General features: G+C 47.0%; 1 protein-coding gene across 3 annotated transcripts in view; it reads right to left on the bottom strand.

Moving 5' to 3' along the window:
- Positions 1–15,362, bottom strand: part of LOC127571297 (SLIT-ROBO Rho GTPase-activating protein 3) — a 221,898-nt gene that overhangs the window by 9,617 nt on the left and 196,919 nt on the right. For 2 of the 3 annotated variants that reach the window (XM_052017566.1, XM_052017568.1), the window contains exons 19-21: positions 11,677–11,857; positions 7,565–7,714; positions 5,653–5,980 (exon numbers count right to left, since the gene is read on the bottom strand). In XM_052017566.1, coding sequence (XP_051873526.1) covers positions 5,653–5,980; positions 7,565–7,714; positions 11,677–11,857 — 659 coding nt within the window. The remainder of the gene's footprint in view (positions 1–5,652; positions 5,981–7,564; positions 7,715–11,676; positions 11,858–15,362) is intronic. The other variant, XM_052017569.1, reaches the window with a different exon arrangement.

The following is a 15,362-nucleotide window of genomic DNA, read 5'->3' as shown; positions in this document are numbered from 1 at the left end:
CAGTTTAGAAACACCGTGATCACTATGCACTAAAGTGGACTTTTTTTTATTCTAATTGTTTTCTTTCTTGTAAAAATGGTGTATAATTTATGTTCAGTTTATGTTTTTCTTGTGAATGCTGCTTATATGATGTTAAGTGTCTGTGATGCTGCTGCAAGTAAGTTTTTCATTGCACCTGTACATACATGTACTTGTGTAAATGACAATAAACTCAATGAAGACTTGATTTGATCCTCTTTGTGGAAAAACTTGCCTGTCAGGTCCCCTTTAAATTGCTCCCCTCTCACTTTAAACCTATGCCCTCTAGTTTTAGACTCCCAGATGAAGGGTCTCGACCCAAAACACCAACTGTCCATTTCCCTCTGTAGAAGCTGCCTGACCCATTGTGTTCTTCCGGCATTTTGTGTGTTTAAACTTACCTACCCTGGGAAAAAGTATGGTTATCTACCCTACCTATGCTGCTCATGATTTATAAACTTCTATAAGGTCACCACTCAGCCTCCTTCACTCCAGGGAAAACAGTCCCAGCCTATCTAGTCTCTCCTTTTAACTCAAGGCTTCCAGTCCAGGTAACATCCTTGAGAATATTTTCTGCACCCTGGCTTAATCACATCCTTCCCATAGTTTAAAAATATCCCATCTTTTTTCTCCAAAATAAATGTTACTACAACTATTTTAGATTACAGGTTTCTCAGATAATTATATTCATCCAGTACAGAATAGAGAGGATGAGGGAATGTGGTGTGACAGGTAGGCTCCCAGGGAGTGTTAGTGTTGGACTTCACTTAGGGCTGACAATCCTCAAGGATCGTCTTGGAATCTCCAGGGATAAAAGAATAAAAGATTCATCTCCTGGTTACTACTTGGAGGGGATGGGGGGTGTGCAGGGGGGTAGCAGGGTCATTGGATGGAACGTCCTTGGTCATGTTCAACCAGACTGGCAACTCCAGAATACCAGGTTTCCTGTGGTACCTGCCTGCTGGTTCAGTATCTGCTGGACAAGGTGGTGGTACTGAGCACTATTACTCCCACACCTCATGTGTCCCTCTAGTGGAACCAGCATCATATCATGGTTGTTCCCAGTTGACTTGCAGTGGCAGAGGAACCAATTTGTTTAAGATTTTCTTTCTTGTGCTGTTATTCTTCTGTTCAGATAGCTCTTGTAGTGTCTTGGCACAGACTGGAGGTGCGATGGACCAGCCAACAGCATTTGATGGGCTGCTCTGGAAGGCAAGGTTGGGAAGGTGTACACTAAGGCCTGGTTATTAATGAGGGATAGGGGTATGGAATTTCCAAGAATAACAAAAGAGCACAGATATTACTAAAGCTGCTGGCGATAACACTAAGGTTGCACTGAGATACAGTGGTCAATCTTGCTATGATTAGAGGAAATTGTATGTAAGTTTCAGCTGGATGAAACTTACTGGCTGGATGTGCAGTCTGCACTCCGGACCCTAGCTCTGGCCACACACAGGCTATTGATATTTAACAGCATTCAGGATGCACCAGACACCACAGGAGAGGACCCTGGAAGAACCCACTGCATTTACCAACTCTCAGCAATAAACAGCCAACCTCACGAGGATGTGGATCAACAGGTAGTAAATCAGCAGATAATGAGGACTTAGTGTACTGGAGTTTGTTCAATAAGGCTTGATAAAGTGGTTCTAGTGTGTGTGGGTTCACTTGTGTACTGGGGTTGATTGTTTGTGGTATCTCAATCTGCCATGTTCTGGCTCTTGCTCAATGCATTCCATCTGGTTCCACTGGCATTGGTTTGGTTTGGTGCAGGTCTGTTTCAGTGTGTGCTGTTTTTGGGTTGTTTTTCACTGGAGCTGCCTCTGTGTGTATTGCTTTTCCTTCAACCAACTTAAGGAGATTTGGCATGTCACCAAATACTCTAACAAACTTCTACGGATGTACTGTTGAAAGTATCCTGCCTGGTTGCATCATGGCCTAGTACGGAAATTCCAATGCACAGGAACGCAAGAGGCTGCAGAGAGTAGTGGACACAGCCCAGTCCACGGGCATAGCCCTCCCCACCATTGACATCATCTAAGGAGGTGCTGCCCCAAGAAGGTGGCATCTATCATCAAGGATCCCCACCATCCAGGTCATGCCATCTTCCCACTGCTACCGTCAGGCAGGAGGTACAGAAGCCTGAAGTCCCACACCACCAGGTTCAGGAACAGCTACTTTCCTACAACCATTAGGTTCTTGAACCGACCTGCACAACCCGAATCCTACCTCAGCAACAGAACACTGTGGACCACCTCTTGCACTACCATGGACTTGTCTCTTTTTTTTCCTCAATGTCTTGTATATTTTATGTTTAGCATTGAACCTGCATGCCTGTGATGCTGCTGCAAGCAAGTTTTTCATTGTGCTGTACTTCACTGTACTTATGCACGTGACAATAAACTTGACTTGAATTGTTGGATCTGATTCGATGCACGTGAGACCAGGGCAATGCGTGCTGCTTCTGCTGAACCTGCGTCAGTGGTGGGGAACCCAGATCCAGTGACGTCATGCCAGGATGCATTATATCGCTGCACAGGTCTGCACTTGACCAGTTACGTGGCTTTTCTGGTTCCAATGTATGCCTGGCATATCTTTGCAATCCTTGTAATGCACATCGTCAGTTGATTAAAAATGTATAACAACCTCAAAACGTGTCTTTCTCTGACAGACTTAGTGAAATCTGATACAGATTGAGTGAAAGAATATTTGTGGAGCTGATCATTAATGTCATCAGTTGCCTCATCAAATTCTCATTGCTGGCTTAAGCATTGAATTTCATTCAAATCATTGTTTGTTCTTATCCTTTTTTTCAGTCAGGAGAGTCTGTAATAATAATATTGAGCATTTAAGGCTTTTCTAAGGCACTATGCAGTGCCCCCAATGGTCAGCAGTGTCATTACAGCACTTGGTGTATCATAGAACTCTTTTGGTCACAGAAATCTGTTTGCATCACTCTTGCAAGCCAATCAAGTCAGCTGTATGGGCGCCATAATCGGCAGCCCTGGGAAAGCTGGGTGGAGTTTCTGTCCCTATTGTTATATAGTGACATGGGGTTGTGTTGTACTGTGAAACTTACCGACCAAACTTCAGTAGGAGACAGAACACAATTTTCAACACCCTTAATCCAGGTTAGCCAGCTATCCAGTGCTTTCAGCGGTTAAGACCTGATGTGACCATAAACTCCCAGAGCAGTGTCACCACGGGTCAGATAAAGAACAAAATCCCCTCTACACTGCCCTGTAAAACACTCCCAGACTGGGGAAAATAGGGGTTAGGTGCAGAGTAAGATTTCCCCTACACTATCCTATCAAACACTCCCAGGGCAAGGACAACACAATCTGGATACAAGAGTACACTCCCTCCACACTATCCCACCATGTATTTTCAGGGTGGGTATAGCATAGATCAGAGAATGAGTAAAACTCCCTCTGCACTGTCCCACCAAACACACCCAGGTTAGATATGGAATAAAGCTCCCTCTACATCATCCCATTAGGCTGTACCAGGGCTGGGATAACATAGGCTGGATACAGATAAAGCTCCCTCTGCGCAGTCCCATCAAATACATCCAGGGCAGAGACAGCTTGGGACAGGTACACAATAAATCTCACTCCACACTACACCCTGAAAGACTTCCGGGGCAGACACAGAATAAATCTCCAGCACTGGTGTTCCCTCTAACAGCTGTCTCCAACTTTCACATTCCCCTCCCTACCTCGCTCCAACTGCCTCTCATTTTTTCTCTTGCCTCCATCTATCATTCACCTGCCACTGTCTCCCAACTCCTCCACCTCTCCCCTCCCCTACCAGGTACTACCTGCCTGTCATCTTTCACCCCTCCTCAGTCCACCAATCATCAGGGGCTCCTGTCTCACCACTCCCCTCTCCTCGTTTACTGGCCATCTCCCCTCTCCACTCTCAGTCCTGATGCAGGGTTTCAACCCAAAACGTCGACAATTCCTTTCCCCCACACAGATGCTACTCGACCCGTTGAGTTCCTCCAGCAGATCATTTGTTGCTCCAGATTCCAGCATCTGCAGTCTCTTTTGTTTACAGAATAAATGTCCCTCTAGGAGGGATTTTCAAGGGGGTGACAAAGGTGATCGATGAGAGTAGAGCTGTGGATGTTGTCTACATGGATTTTAGTAAGGCATTCGACAAGGTCCCTCATGGTAAGCTCATTCAGAAGATTAAGATGCATGGGATACACAGTGACTTGGCTGTTTGGATTCAGAATTGGCTGGCCCATGGAAGACAGAAGGCAGTGATTGATGGGTCTTATCATGGCTGGAGGTCCATGACTAGTGGTGTTCCACAGGGATCCATACTGGGACCTCTGCTACTTGTGATATATAGATGAGTTGGATGAAAATGAAGCTGGGTGGGTCAGTAAGTTTGCTGATGACACAAAGATTGGTGGCATTGTGGATAGTGTAGGTGGCTGCCAAAGGATACAGCAGGATATAGATAAGTTGCAGATATGGGTGGAGAAATGGCAGATGGAGTTTAATCCAGGCAAGTATGAGGTCTTGCGCTTTGGGAGATCAAATGTAAAAGGAAAGTATACAGTCCATGGCAGGCAGGACCCTTCACTGCATTGATGTACAGAGGGGTCTTGAGGTCCAAGTCCATAGCTCCCTGAAAGGGGCTGCACAGGTTAATAAGGTGGCAAAGAAGGTATATGGCATGCTTGCCTTTATGAGTTGAGGCACTGAGTTCAAGAGTCAAGAAGTTATGTTGCAGCTTTATAAAACTTTGTTCAGCCGCATCTGGAGTTAATGCATTCAATTCTGGTTGTTCCATTATAGGAAGGATGTGGAGGCTTTGGAGAGGGTGCAGAAGAGGATTACCAGGATGCTGCCCGGATTAGAGGGCAAGTGCTATAAGGAGTGGTTGGACAAACTTGGGTTGTTTTCTCTGGAGTGACACAGGCTCAGGGGAGACCTGATAGAAGTTTATAAAATTATGAGAGACATAGAGTAGGAAACCAATATCTTTTTCCCAGAGTCAAAATGTCTAATACTAGAGGGCATGCATTTAAGGTGAGAGGGGAAAAGTTCAAAGGGAGGTGTGCAGGGCAAGTTTTTTTTACACAGGGGAGTGGTAGGTTCCAGGATTGTGCTGCCAGGGGTGGTGGTGGAGGCAGAGGCGATGATGGTGTTTAAGAGGCTTTTAGATAGGCACATGAATATGCAGAGAATGGAGGGATATGGACCACATGCAGGCAGACGGGATTAAGTCTCAGTAGCTTCATTAGTTCAGCACAACATCAGGGACTGAAGGGCCCTTTCCTGTGCTATACTGTTCTATGTTCTCTACACTGCACCCTGTAACACTGCTGGGGCAGGGACCACTTGGGGCAGATGTAAAGCTCCCTCTGCACATTGTACCCCACAGTTAGGTACACATAAACCTCTCTACACAGATCCAACTCCATTGCGAAGCTCAGTTTGAGACTTCCCACTTCTCACACCCACCATCTGTGGACTCGGAGGGAGACTGCTAACTCAGGTGGGAGACACCTTTGAGTGGCGTTGCCCCAGCTCCCTTCACAGAGGAGCCCTGAAGCAGGAGCTGGCCCCGCTGTTTCCCTGGAACACCTCGCTCATTTGCCACCGCAGATTTCATTACCTCCGCCAGTGCCTCCGCCTCCAACGCCTTGTGATCGCCGAGGCTGCTGTGGCGGGTGGAGACTGACGTCTGCCGCATGGGATGCCCGTCCGCTAGGTTCTTCCGATCAGGATAATTGATGCTTCCGGCGCTGCCAAAGGTGGCCAGCCGCCGCTTCTCTGGGCTCTCCATCCGGCCCCGGTTGACAGTGATTTTGTGGGGGCTGCTGGGACAGGCTGCTGCCCGCGGGGGGGTGTCGATGGCTGGTCCGGAGCCCCTGACTGGGCTGTGGGCATCCCCTCCACTCCGACGCCGCTGGATTGCGGCTCCGTCCGACCTTAACCGCACCCTAAAATGGAAACGTCGGCACTGGTATCATTCGGGGCATCGACTCAGAGGTCACGGACAATAGTGGACGTTCGAAGTGTGGTCATCATTGAAATGGAAGCAAGACAGCCACCAAGTTGAGGCACAACCGCTGTGATATCAGGTGGTTCAGCGATGTCGGTTGAATGATTGGTCAGGCCCTTGAAGGAATTTCATTCTCTCCTTCAAAATGGTACAAGTGGCACAGCTGGTAGAGCCGCTGCCTCACAGCTCCAGTGACCCGGGTTCAGTCCTGGCCTTGGGTGCTGTCTGTGTAGAGTTTGCATGTTCTCCCTGTGACCGTGTGGGTTTCCTCCAGGTGCTCCGGTTTCCTCCCACGTTCCAAATACATGTGGGGTCAGTGGGTTAATTGGCCGCTGTAAATTGCCTCTAGTGTATAGGTGAGTGATGGAATCTGAGGGGAGTTGATGGGAATGTGGGGAGAATAGGTTACAGGGAAAATTAGTGGAGGAATGGGATTGTTCTGTGAGCTAGCATGGATTCATTGGGCCGAAGACCTCCTACATCATAGGGAAGTATGGATATGCATGTTTTAGTCATACAGCACAGAAACAGGCCCTTCAGCCCATCAAGTCCATGCCAACCATCAAGCAGACATTTACACCAATCTCACACTAATCCCATTTTATTCTCCTGACATTCCCATCAACTCCCCCCAGATTCTACCGCTCACCTATACACTAGGGCCAATATACAGCAGCACTTAACCTACTAACTTTCATGTCTTTGAGATGTGGGAAGAAACCAGAGCACTCAGAGGAAACTCACACGGTCACAGGGAGAAAGTGCAAACTCCACACAGGCAGCACCCAAGGTCCGGATCGAACTTGGGTCACTGCAGCTGTGAGGCAGCAGCACTCCTTGCTGTGTCGCTGTGCTGCCTTTGCAATAATCTGAGAGGGCAAGCAAGTCTTGGCTTAATGTCTCAGCTGGAAGGCAGTGCTCCCTTCCAGCAGTGCTGGTTGGTGCTGAAGTCTCTCAAATGAGGAGTGACCCTCTCACTTTCTGACTGAGGTAAGAGATTGCCTGGCACAGCTATTGCTAGTACTAAACTTACTCTGGTCCCTGGGATGATGGGCAGTGTGAGAGACTGTCCCGATCTCTCCCATATACCTGACGCACCCATAGACCTGGGCAGTACAACTGTGGTCAGTTATTTGATCCAGATGACTCCTTAAATCAATCTCTTCCACTATTCCAGACAGTGTTTCAATCAATGGCCTTTCATTGCATACAGTGATGACTGAATATTTAACTTTGCGTGGCATTGCGGATGACCCCGATCTCATCAGTACTCAACGCTGTTGAATAGGGGTGAATTGCAGTGGCAGTATTATTGCCTTTACTAAAGAAGGGACCTCAGTATATTTGACTCTTAATGTGACACTTACTCAGTGGGGCCTAATCATTAGCAGTTGGGGTCACGAGCCATGGATTTTTCCCTTTGTTCTACACTCTTTCTGTGATTCAGGCCACAATGGCCCTCTGAGAGCCCACAACTGAAGGGACGTCCTGGTGACCATGTCCTATGAAAGGGTGTAAGTACCTGCCCAGGATACCTCCGAAGGAAAACTCTGGCAAGTTGTCTGATGGGGACTGAAGGTCATTCTTCGAGGAGGCCTTGTCATCTAGGAGTGGGCCACTGCTGGCCTCGCTGTCTGCTTTCTGGCTCAGGCTGTCCGAGAAGGCGTCATCCCTGAGGAAGGCAGACAGAGATCAGTATTCCTCCAGTTAACCCCCTCACATTTATAAAGCGTCTTTCATAACCTCGATGAAGAAGCTTTGAAGTGTTATAATCTGGGAAACATGACAGCTTATTTATTCACTAGGTTATAGATTACCAGATCATCTGCTGGGGAAAGGGTAAATGTCCAGTTTCTCTTCAAAATACTGCCATGGAGAAGGCATTGGGATGTATTCCACCCCCCCACCCCCCACTGAAGGACCACTGACAGTGCAGCCCTCCCTCAGCGCTGTGCTGGAGAGCCAGCCTGGGTGTTTGTTCCCCTTCCTCAGGAGCAGGAGCCCAATCAGAAAATGTTGACCTGATGTCACAATGTTCCCAGTGCTAGAAGCAACAGGCACACTCTACTTGATCGGGGATTCTGGACTGACCTTATGCAAGGTTAATCAAAGAGAAACTCAGCACAGGGGAGACCACAGGGAGATGGAGGCCAGCTCCTTTGGCATTTGGATGCATTTTGAGCTTGCAGGAGTTCACTAATCATTAAACTCTTGGCTCTCCAAAACATGAGAAATGGAGACCATTCACAGCTGGGCTCAGGGGATCAGATTGTTAACTGGGTCATGTGCAACTCTGGATCAGCTGCCACAGTCTGCACACCACAACACATCATACCAGTTGATGTGAATCCACACCTCATGCCGAGGAGTCAGAGACCACTGTTGCACATCTTCTTATCGATGTTGACCAACAGTCACCCTCTTTTTCAGTTGATCAACTTTATGCTCCCTTCTCCCACCAGACTGTATGGCAGGTCTAACCAAAGTTCTCCTCAGCTTGAACCTGGCTCTTTAATTCTCTCTAGACAAGAATTCCCATCCTCCATTTGCTTTTATTAACACTGATTAATTAAAGCAAAAGCAACCATCCTCCATGTGAAGATTCACAGAGCTGGCATCACTTTGATTTACCCAGCTAGCAGTACTGGGTTTGGATGATGAAGAGCCACTTGTGGGCACAGTGTAAGGGTACACCCTGACAACAGCGTGAGGGATAAAGGAATAAAGCAGTGGCTTTCCAATGGAATGGGGAGGCCCCTTCTTCATTTGGGTAATGGGACCATGCATTTTCACTACCAGTCTGGTAGTGTCAGCATCAAAGTCAAAGTCGGGTTTATTGTCATATGCACAAGTACATGTATGCACAGGTGCAATGAAAAACTTACTTGCAGCAGCATCACAGGCACATAGCATCAGAGACACAATATTCATTAAATGTAAATTATATACAAATTTTTCAAGAAAGAACCCAGTTGGAACAAAAAACAACAAAGACCATTGTCCTGCAAAGTGTTCATAGTGTTGTTATACTGAGGTAGTGATTAAGGTTGTGCAGGTTGGTTTAAGAACTGAATGGGTGAAGAGAAGTAGCTGTTCTTAAACCCAGTGGTGTGGGACTCGATGGTAGCTGCAAGAAGATAGCATGGCCTGGCTGGGTACAACATGGATTAGATTCAGAGTAAAACTTTCTACACTGTACGAATAAATACTTCCAGGGTAGCAGCAAAAGGGTTAGATTAAGAGTAATGCTCGCTCTCGAAGTGAATTACTGTATAGATTAACTGTGAGGTGAGACATTTTACTAGGAAGATCAAGGAAGTCATATCCTGGCTTTATAATAGGGTACAGAAGCAAAGAAACAGGGCTTTAGATATTCTGGTTAATAAGGATGTAAAAAGAGTTCATTCAGTTCTGCTATTCCCTTCTGAACACACAGATCTGAAGAGCAGAGAAGCTAAACTTGTGTAGATCTTTGATTTGACGGTTGTTGGGGAGCTCTGACCAAACTGTATATGTTATATAAAGATGCAATATGGAAATGGGATCTTTGGCCCACAATCAAGCACCCGGGTTCAATTCTGACCTCGGGTGCTGCCTGTGTGGAGTGTGCACATTTTCCCTGTGACTGTGTGAATATCCTCCAGGTGTTCCAGATTCTTCTGTTTCCTCGCACATCCACATGATGGGATTTTTGGGAGCATAAAACAGGATTAAGGTAGAATTAATGTAAATTGGTGGTTGAGTGGCATATGTTCAGCATGGACTCAGGGGACCGTAGGGCCTGTTTCCTAGCTGTATCTCTCTCTCCCACTATGAGGGAGAACTGGGGTGAACACCACACTTGCCATTGTGGTGGGGAGGAGGGATGGTTGAAATGGTTGGCAGGTGGGATGAAATGGGCGAGGGGAGATTTGAGCAGCATGGACAAGTTCTGTCAAACAATCTGTTGCTGTATTATTGACCATGCATCATGGTTCATCCCTACCCAGGGAAGGTACAATGTGGACTGACTACAAAGCAAAGCTCTGACTATTCTACCTCAGTAGAGGGCCCAGCCTAAGCTGACTATCCCATTGCAATGGCTTGCACATCAGTTGCCCTACAGTCCCCGTGCAAGACTGCCCCTTTGATCAAATGTGCTGCATTATGGCAGCTTTGTTTTATGGAGCAAGAGAAAATTGAGAGCAAATTAAGATTAGACAAGCTTGGTCAACCAAGGAACTTTACAGCCGGCATATGGTGACCATCAACCCAGCAGTCAAGACTGGATCTAACCCAAGCTCCTGGGGTAGAAGGATTGGCAAAGAATTTTTTCAGGGTTTCTATTGACCATCCATTCTCTAGGTTTACAATGAGCAGAGACCTGTGATCTTTCTAGTTTAGAATAATGAGAGGCAATCGTATTGGAAGAAATAAGATCTTGAAGGGGTGCTGAGATGTTCCCACTAGTGGGAGAATATCAAACGAGGGGGCATAGTTGCAAGATTAGAGGTGGTCATTTAAAACAGGTGCCGAAGAACAACTTCTTCCAGAGGGTGGTGGATCTCTGGAATTCTCTACCCTGGAAGCTGCATCATTGGAGATAGTTAAAGGGAGGTTGATAACTATTTGACAGATGGGGGAATTGAGGGCTGTGGGCAACTGGCACAGCAGTAAGGCCTGGGGCAGATGATTGTATTGAATGGTAGGGCAAGCCTGAATGGCCAAGTGGCCTACTCCTGTTTTCCTGCAGATTGTCCTCCAGCCCCAAGGACTGGGAAATTCCCCTGAGGGAATATTATCAGTTGAACAATGGCTGAAAAGTATTTATGAAGGAGCTGAATTCATATTGCACTTGGTGAAATTCTGGGTGCAGTTCTTTTAAGAGCAAGGTCCTTCTGTTTGGTTTGCTGTGGTGTGATGGAGGCCTAGGAGTGCAAATGCGTAGTTCGCTGAAAGTGGCATCACAGGTAGATAGTGTGGTGAAGAAGGCATTCAGCACACTGGCCTTCATCAGTCAGGGCACAGAGTACAGGAGTTGGGAAGTTATGTTGCAGTTATATAAGACATTGGTGAGACTGCACTTGGAGTACTGTGTACAGATTTGGTCACCCTCTTATAAAAGATGTTATTAAACTAGAAAGAGTGCAGAAAAGATTTAACAGGATGTTACCTGAACTTGCGGCCTGTGTTACAAGGAGAGGTTGCGTAGACTAGGACTTTATTCCCTGAAACATAGGAGATTGAGGAGTAACCTGACAGAGGTATATAAGATCATGAGGGGCATAGACAGGGTGAAAGCACACAGTCTTTTTCCCAGGGAGGGGTTGCTAAAAACAAGAGAGCATAGGTTTAGATCAGAGGCGAGAAATTTAAAAGGGACATCAGGGGCTGCTTCTTCATGCAAAGGGTGGTGCATTTGGAATGAGCTGCCAGAAGTCGTGGTTGAGGCGGGCACATTAGCAACATTTAAATGCCATCTAGGTAAGTACATAGATAGGAGAGGTTCAGAGGGCTGTGGGCCAAATGCAGGCAATGGGACTAGCTCACTGGGTAACACAGTTGGCATGGACGAGTTGGGCTGAAGGGCCTGTTTCCATGTTGTATGACTCTATTACTCTATGAACCCACTCCTCCCTGGGGATAGACACTCACATGTCCTGCACCACGATGTACTGATGTGGGATCAGGCCATCCAGCCCGTTGTGCCGTCCCTCCCACCAGTCCTCTGAGGCTCTGTGGTACAGCAGCAGGGAGGCTCCCTTCTTGAATGACAGCTCCCGTGGCGACCTGCCAACGTAGTCAAACTTGGCGATGGCTTCGATCTGCTCGATCTCTGCAGAGGGATACAGCAAGTTAGTGATCATCACCGCTACAGACAGACAGTGTCAGTCTTCTGTTCTCTAGGAGGCTGTATTCTGTGAAAAACAACTTCAGGAAGGAGGTCGTTATGGGGGACTAGAGGGTGGGAACTGCATTTAGATCAATGGAAAGGTAGAGCACAGGATGAGGTCATTCACCAGGGACAAAGAACCACACAACTAGTCCCACTCCCCTCGCAGCATCTCCACAACCCTGAAAACTCTCATTCATCTCCACCACTCTTTTGCCAGTCACTTTAAATTTGTTATCCCACTGTAGTCACTCTTGGGCTGCTTTACAAGCACGACAAGCAGGACCTTCGGGGCATGCTTGGAGAAATAGAGCATCCCCTTTCTGGATGGGGGATAGTGGCGGAATTTGGGTGTGGGCTGGAGCACGCTTAACATCCCGGATCATGTCACAGGGTCATTACAAGATCGGGATAGCAGAGTGATGCAGCTAGTAGATAGATAGCAGTTGTTAAATAAGTAGTTTGTATTCGGCGGCACAGTGGCACAGCTGGTAGAGCCACTACCTCACAGCGCCAAAGATCCAGGTTCGATCCTAACTTCAGGTGCTGTGTGGAGTTTGCACATTCCCCCTGTGACCACGTGGGTTTCCTCTTGGTGAGGACCAGTTTCACCCCACATCCCAAGTTGTGCAGGTTATTGGGTTAATTGGCCACTGTAAATTGTCCCTGGTGTGTAGGTGAATGATAGAATGAAGTTGATGGGAGTGTGGGGAGATTAAAATAGGATGTGTAGAAGGGTGGTTGATAGTCAGCACAGACGAGTGGGCCGAAGGGCCTTTTTCCATGATGTCTGACTCTATATAAAAAAAATGTTTAGCTGAACCATGAAAAGACAGGTTAGGACAGAAGAGATGTTGTGTGGGTGTATTAAAGGATGAGGGAGAGATAAAGAGGCCGAAGGGTTTAGCGGGGAGAAATTCCGGGATTTAGCACTGAGGCAGCTGAATGCACAGTTGAGGATGGAGGACCGATTAAAACTGGAGTTGGTCTCGAGGTGTGAATGAGCTGGGGCTTTTAGGGGTTATAGAATTGGGGGTGGGTTTGGGGGAGCTGATTATGGTGATTTTATATTCAGGCTGTCAATGGACTGGGAGCCAACGTGAGTCAGTGAGCACTGGGTGATGGGACCAGACTGGTGCCAGTTGGACACAGGTAGCAGAGACTCGGACGGGCTCAGGTTCAACTTACATACAACATAGAACAGTACAGCACAAGAACAGGACCTTCATCCCACTATGTTGTCCCGAACTAATTAGACTAATGACACCTAATGCCTCTGGCTGCACATGAACCATATCCTTCCAGTCTCTGCATATTTATGTGCCTATCCAAGAGCTTTTTAAATGCCTCTATTGTATCTGCCTCCACCACCACCCCTGGCAGCGTATTCCAGGCACCCAGCACTCTGTGTGAAAAAAACCTCTTCCACACATCTTTGAAATGTCCCCCTCACCTTAAATGCATGCCCTCGAGTATTAGACATTTCAACCCTGGGAAAAAGAACCCAGCTGTCCACCCTATCTATGCCTCTCATAATCTTATAAACTTCTATCAGGTCTCCCGTCAGCCTCCGTGGCTCCAGAGAAAACAACCAGAAGATCTGACCTGGGATTGGGCTAGATGGGTCTGGAGACGCAATAGTGTGAGCAAGGATCAGCAGGGAAATTCCTGATGCAGTTATCCATTCCTGAATCCTCTTGAAGAACACCTACTGCAGCACAGAGTGATTCAGAGAGGGGAAGAGGTCAAAGGTTGAGGGAAGGGAAGGACTGGCAGCTCAATGTTCCATGATACAGATGTCACAGAGGTGCAGGTAAGAGAGGAGGGGGGGGTTACCTTCTTAATGAAAGAGGACATAACAATGGTCCTTCGAGAGGATATTCTTGGGGGATCATCCAGTGAGGCCACATGGATAGAACTTAGAAACAAGAAGGGTATGGTCACTCTGATGGGATTGTATTATAGGCCCTCCAATAGTCAGCGGGAATTGGAGGAGCAGATATGTAGAGAGATTGCAGGAAGTTGTAAACATAATAGGGTAGTATTAGTGGGAGATTTTTACTTCCCTAATATTGACTGGGCCAATCATATTGTAAAAGACTTGAATGGAGTGGAATTTGTAGAATGCACCCAAGAAAGCTTCTTTGATCAACATATGGAGGGACCTACTAGAGAGGGTGCAACTCTGGACCTGCTCTTGGGGAATGAGGTAGGGCAACTGGCAGAAGTGTCTGTCAGCGAACACTTTGGGTCCGGGGACCATAATTCTATTAGTTTTAAAATAGTTATGGAGAAGGACGTGACTGGTTCACAGGTTAAGTTCCTGAACTGGGGCAGACCAAATTTTTGAGCCATTAGGCGGGATTTTGCAGTGGTTGACTGGGCAAGATTGTTTGTAGGGAAAGGAGTGTCTGCCAAGTGGGAGGCTTTTAAAAGTGTAGTGTCACGAGTTCAGGGCCTGCATGTTCCTGTTAGGGTGAAGGGCAAGGCTGGCAGGTTTTGGGAACCCTGATTGATCAGAGACGTTGAGGCTCTGGTTAAGGAAAAGAGGGAGGAATACACTGCGCAAAAGCAAATGGGAACTAGCGAATCTCTTGATGACTAAGAGGCAAGTGTAAGAGGCAAGTTTGGAGGGTGAAAAAAGGATATGAGAAGGATCTGGCAGGCAAGGTGAAGCAAAATCCCGAGATATTCTATGGGTATACTAAGAGTAAAAGGGTGGCTAGGAAAAGAATTAAAGATCAGCATGGCCATCTGTGTGTGGGACCAAAGGAAATGGGAGAGGTTTTTAATGAATATTTCTTTTTAGTGTTTATTGTGGAGAAAATGATGGAAGTTAAGGAAATAGGGGAAATGAGTGGTGTTGTCTTGGACTACTTGCGAATTAGCAGGGAGGAGGTATCGGAGGCCTTAAAGTGCATTACGCTAGATAAATCCTCAGGGCCTGACCTGGTGCATTGTCAGACCTTGTGAGAAGCTGGAGAAGAAATTGCAGAGGCTCTTGCAGAGATTTTTGCTTCATCTCTGGCCACAGGTTAGGTTCCAGAGGACTGGAGAGTGGCTAATGTGGTACCATTGTTTAAAAAGGGTAGCAAAAACAAGCCGGAAACTACAGGCCACTGAGTCTGACATTGGTGGTGGGTAAATTGCTGGAGGGGATTCTGAGGGACAGGACCTACCAACATTTGGAGAGACAGGGTCTGATTCAGGACAGTCAGCACGGCTTTGTGCGTGGGAAGTTGTGTCTGACAAATCTCTTGGAGTTCTTTGAGGAGTTAACCAAGAGGGTAGATGATGGTACGGTAGTGGATGTTGTCTATGTGGACTTTAGCAAGGCCTTTGACAAGGTCCCTCAAGGTAGGCTAGTCTGGAAGGTTAAATTGCATGGGATGCAGGAGGAGATAGCAGATTGGGTTCATAATTGTCTCAGTGGTAGAAAGCAGAGGGT

This window comes from Pristis pectinata, chromosome 6 (assembly GCF_009764475.1).
Source record: "Pristis pectinata isolate sPriPec2 chromosome 6, sPriPec2.1.pri, whole genome shotgun sequence".
NCBI lineage: Eukaryota > Metazoa > Chordata > Chondrichthyes > Rhinopristiformes > Pristidae > Pristis > Pristis pectinata.
This window is presented reverse-complemented; position numbering and strand designations above follow the sequence as displayed.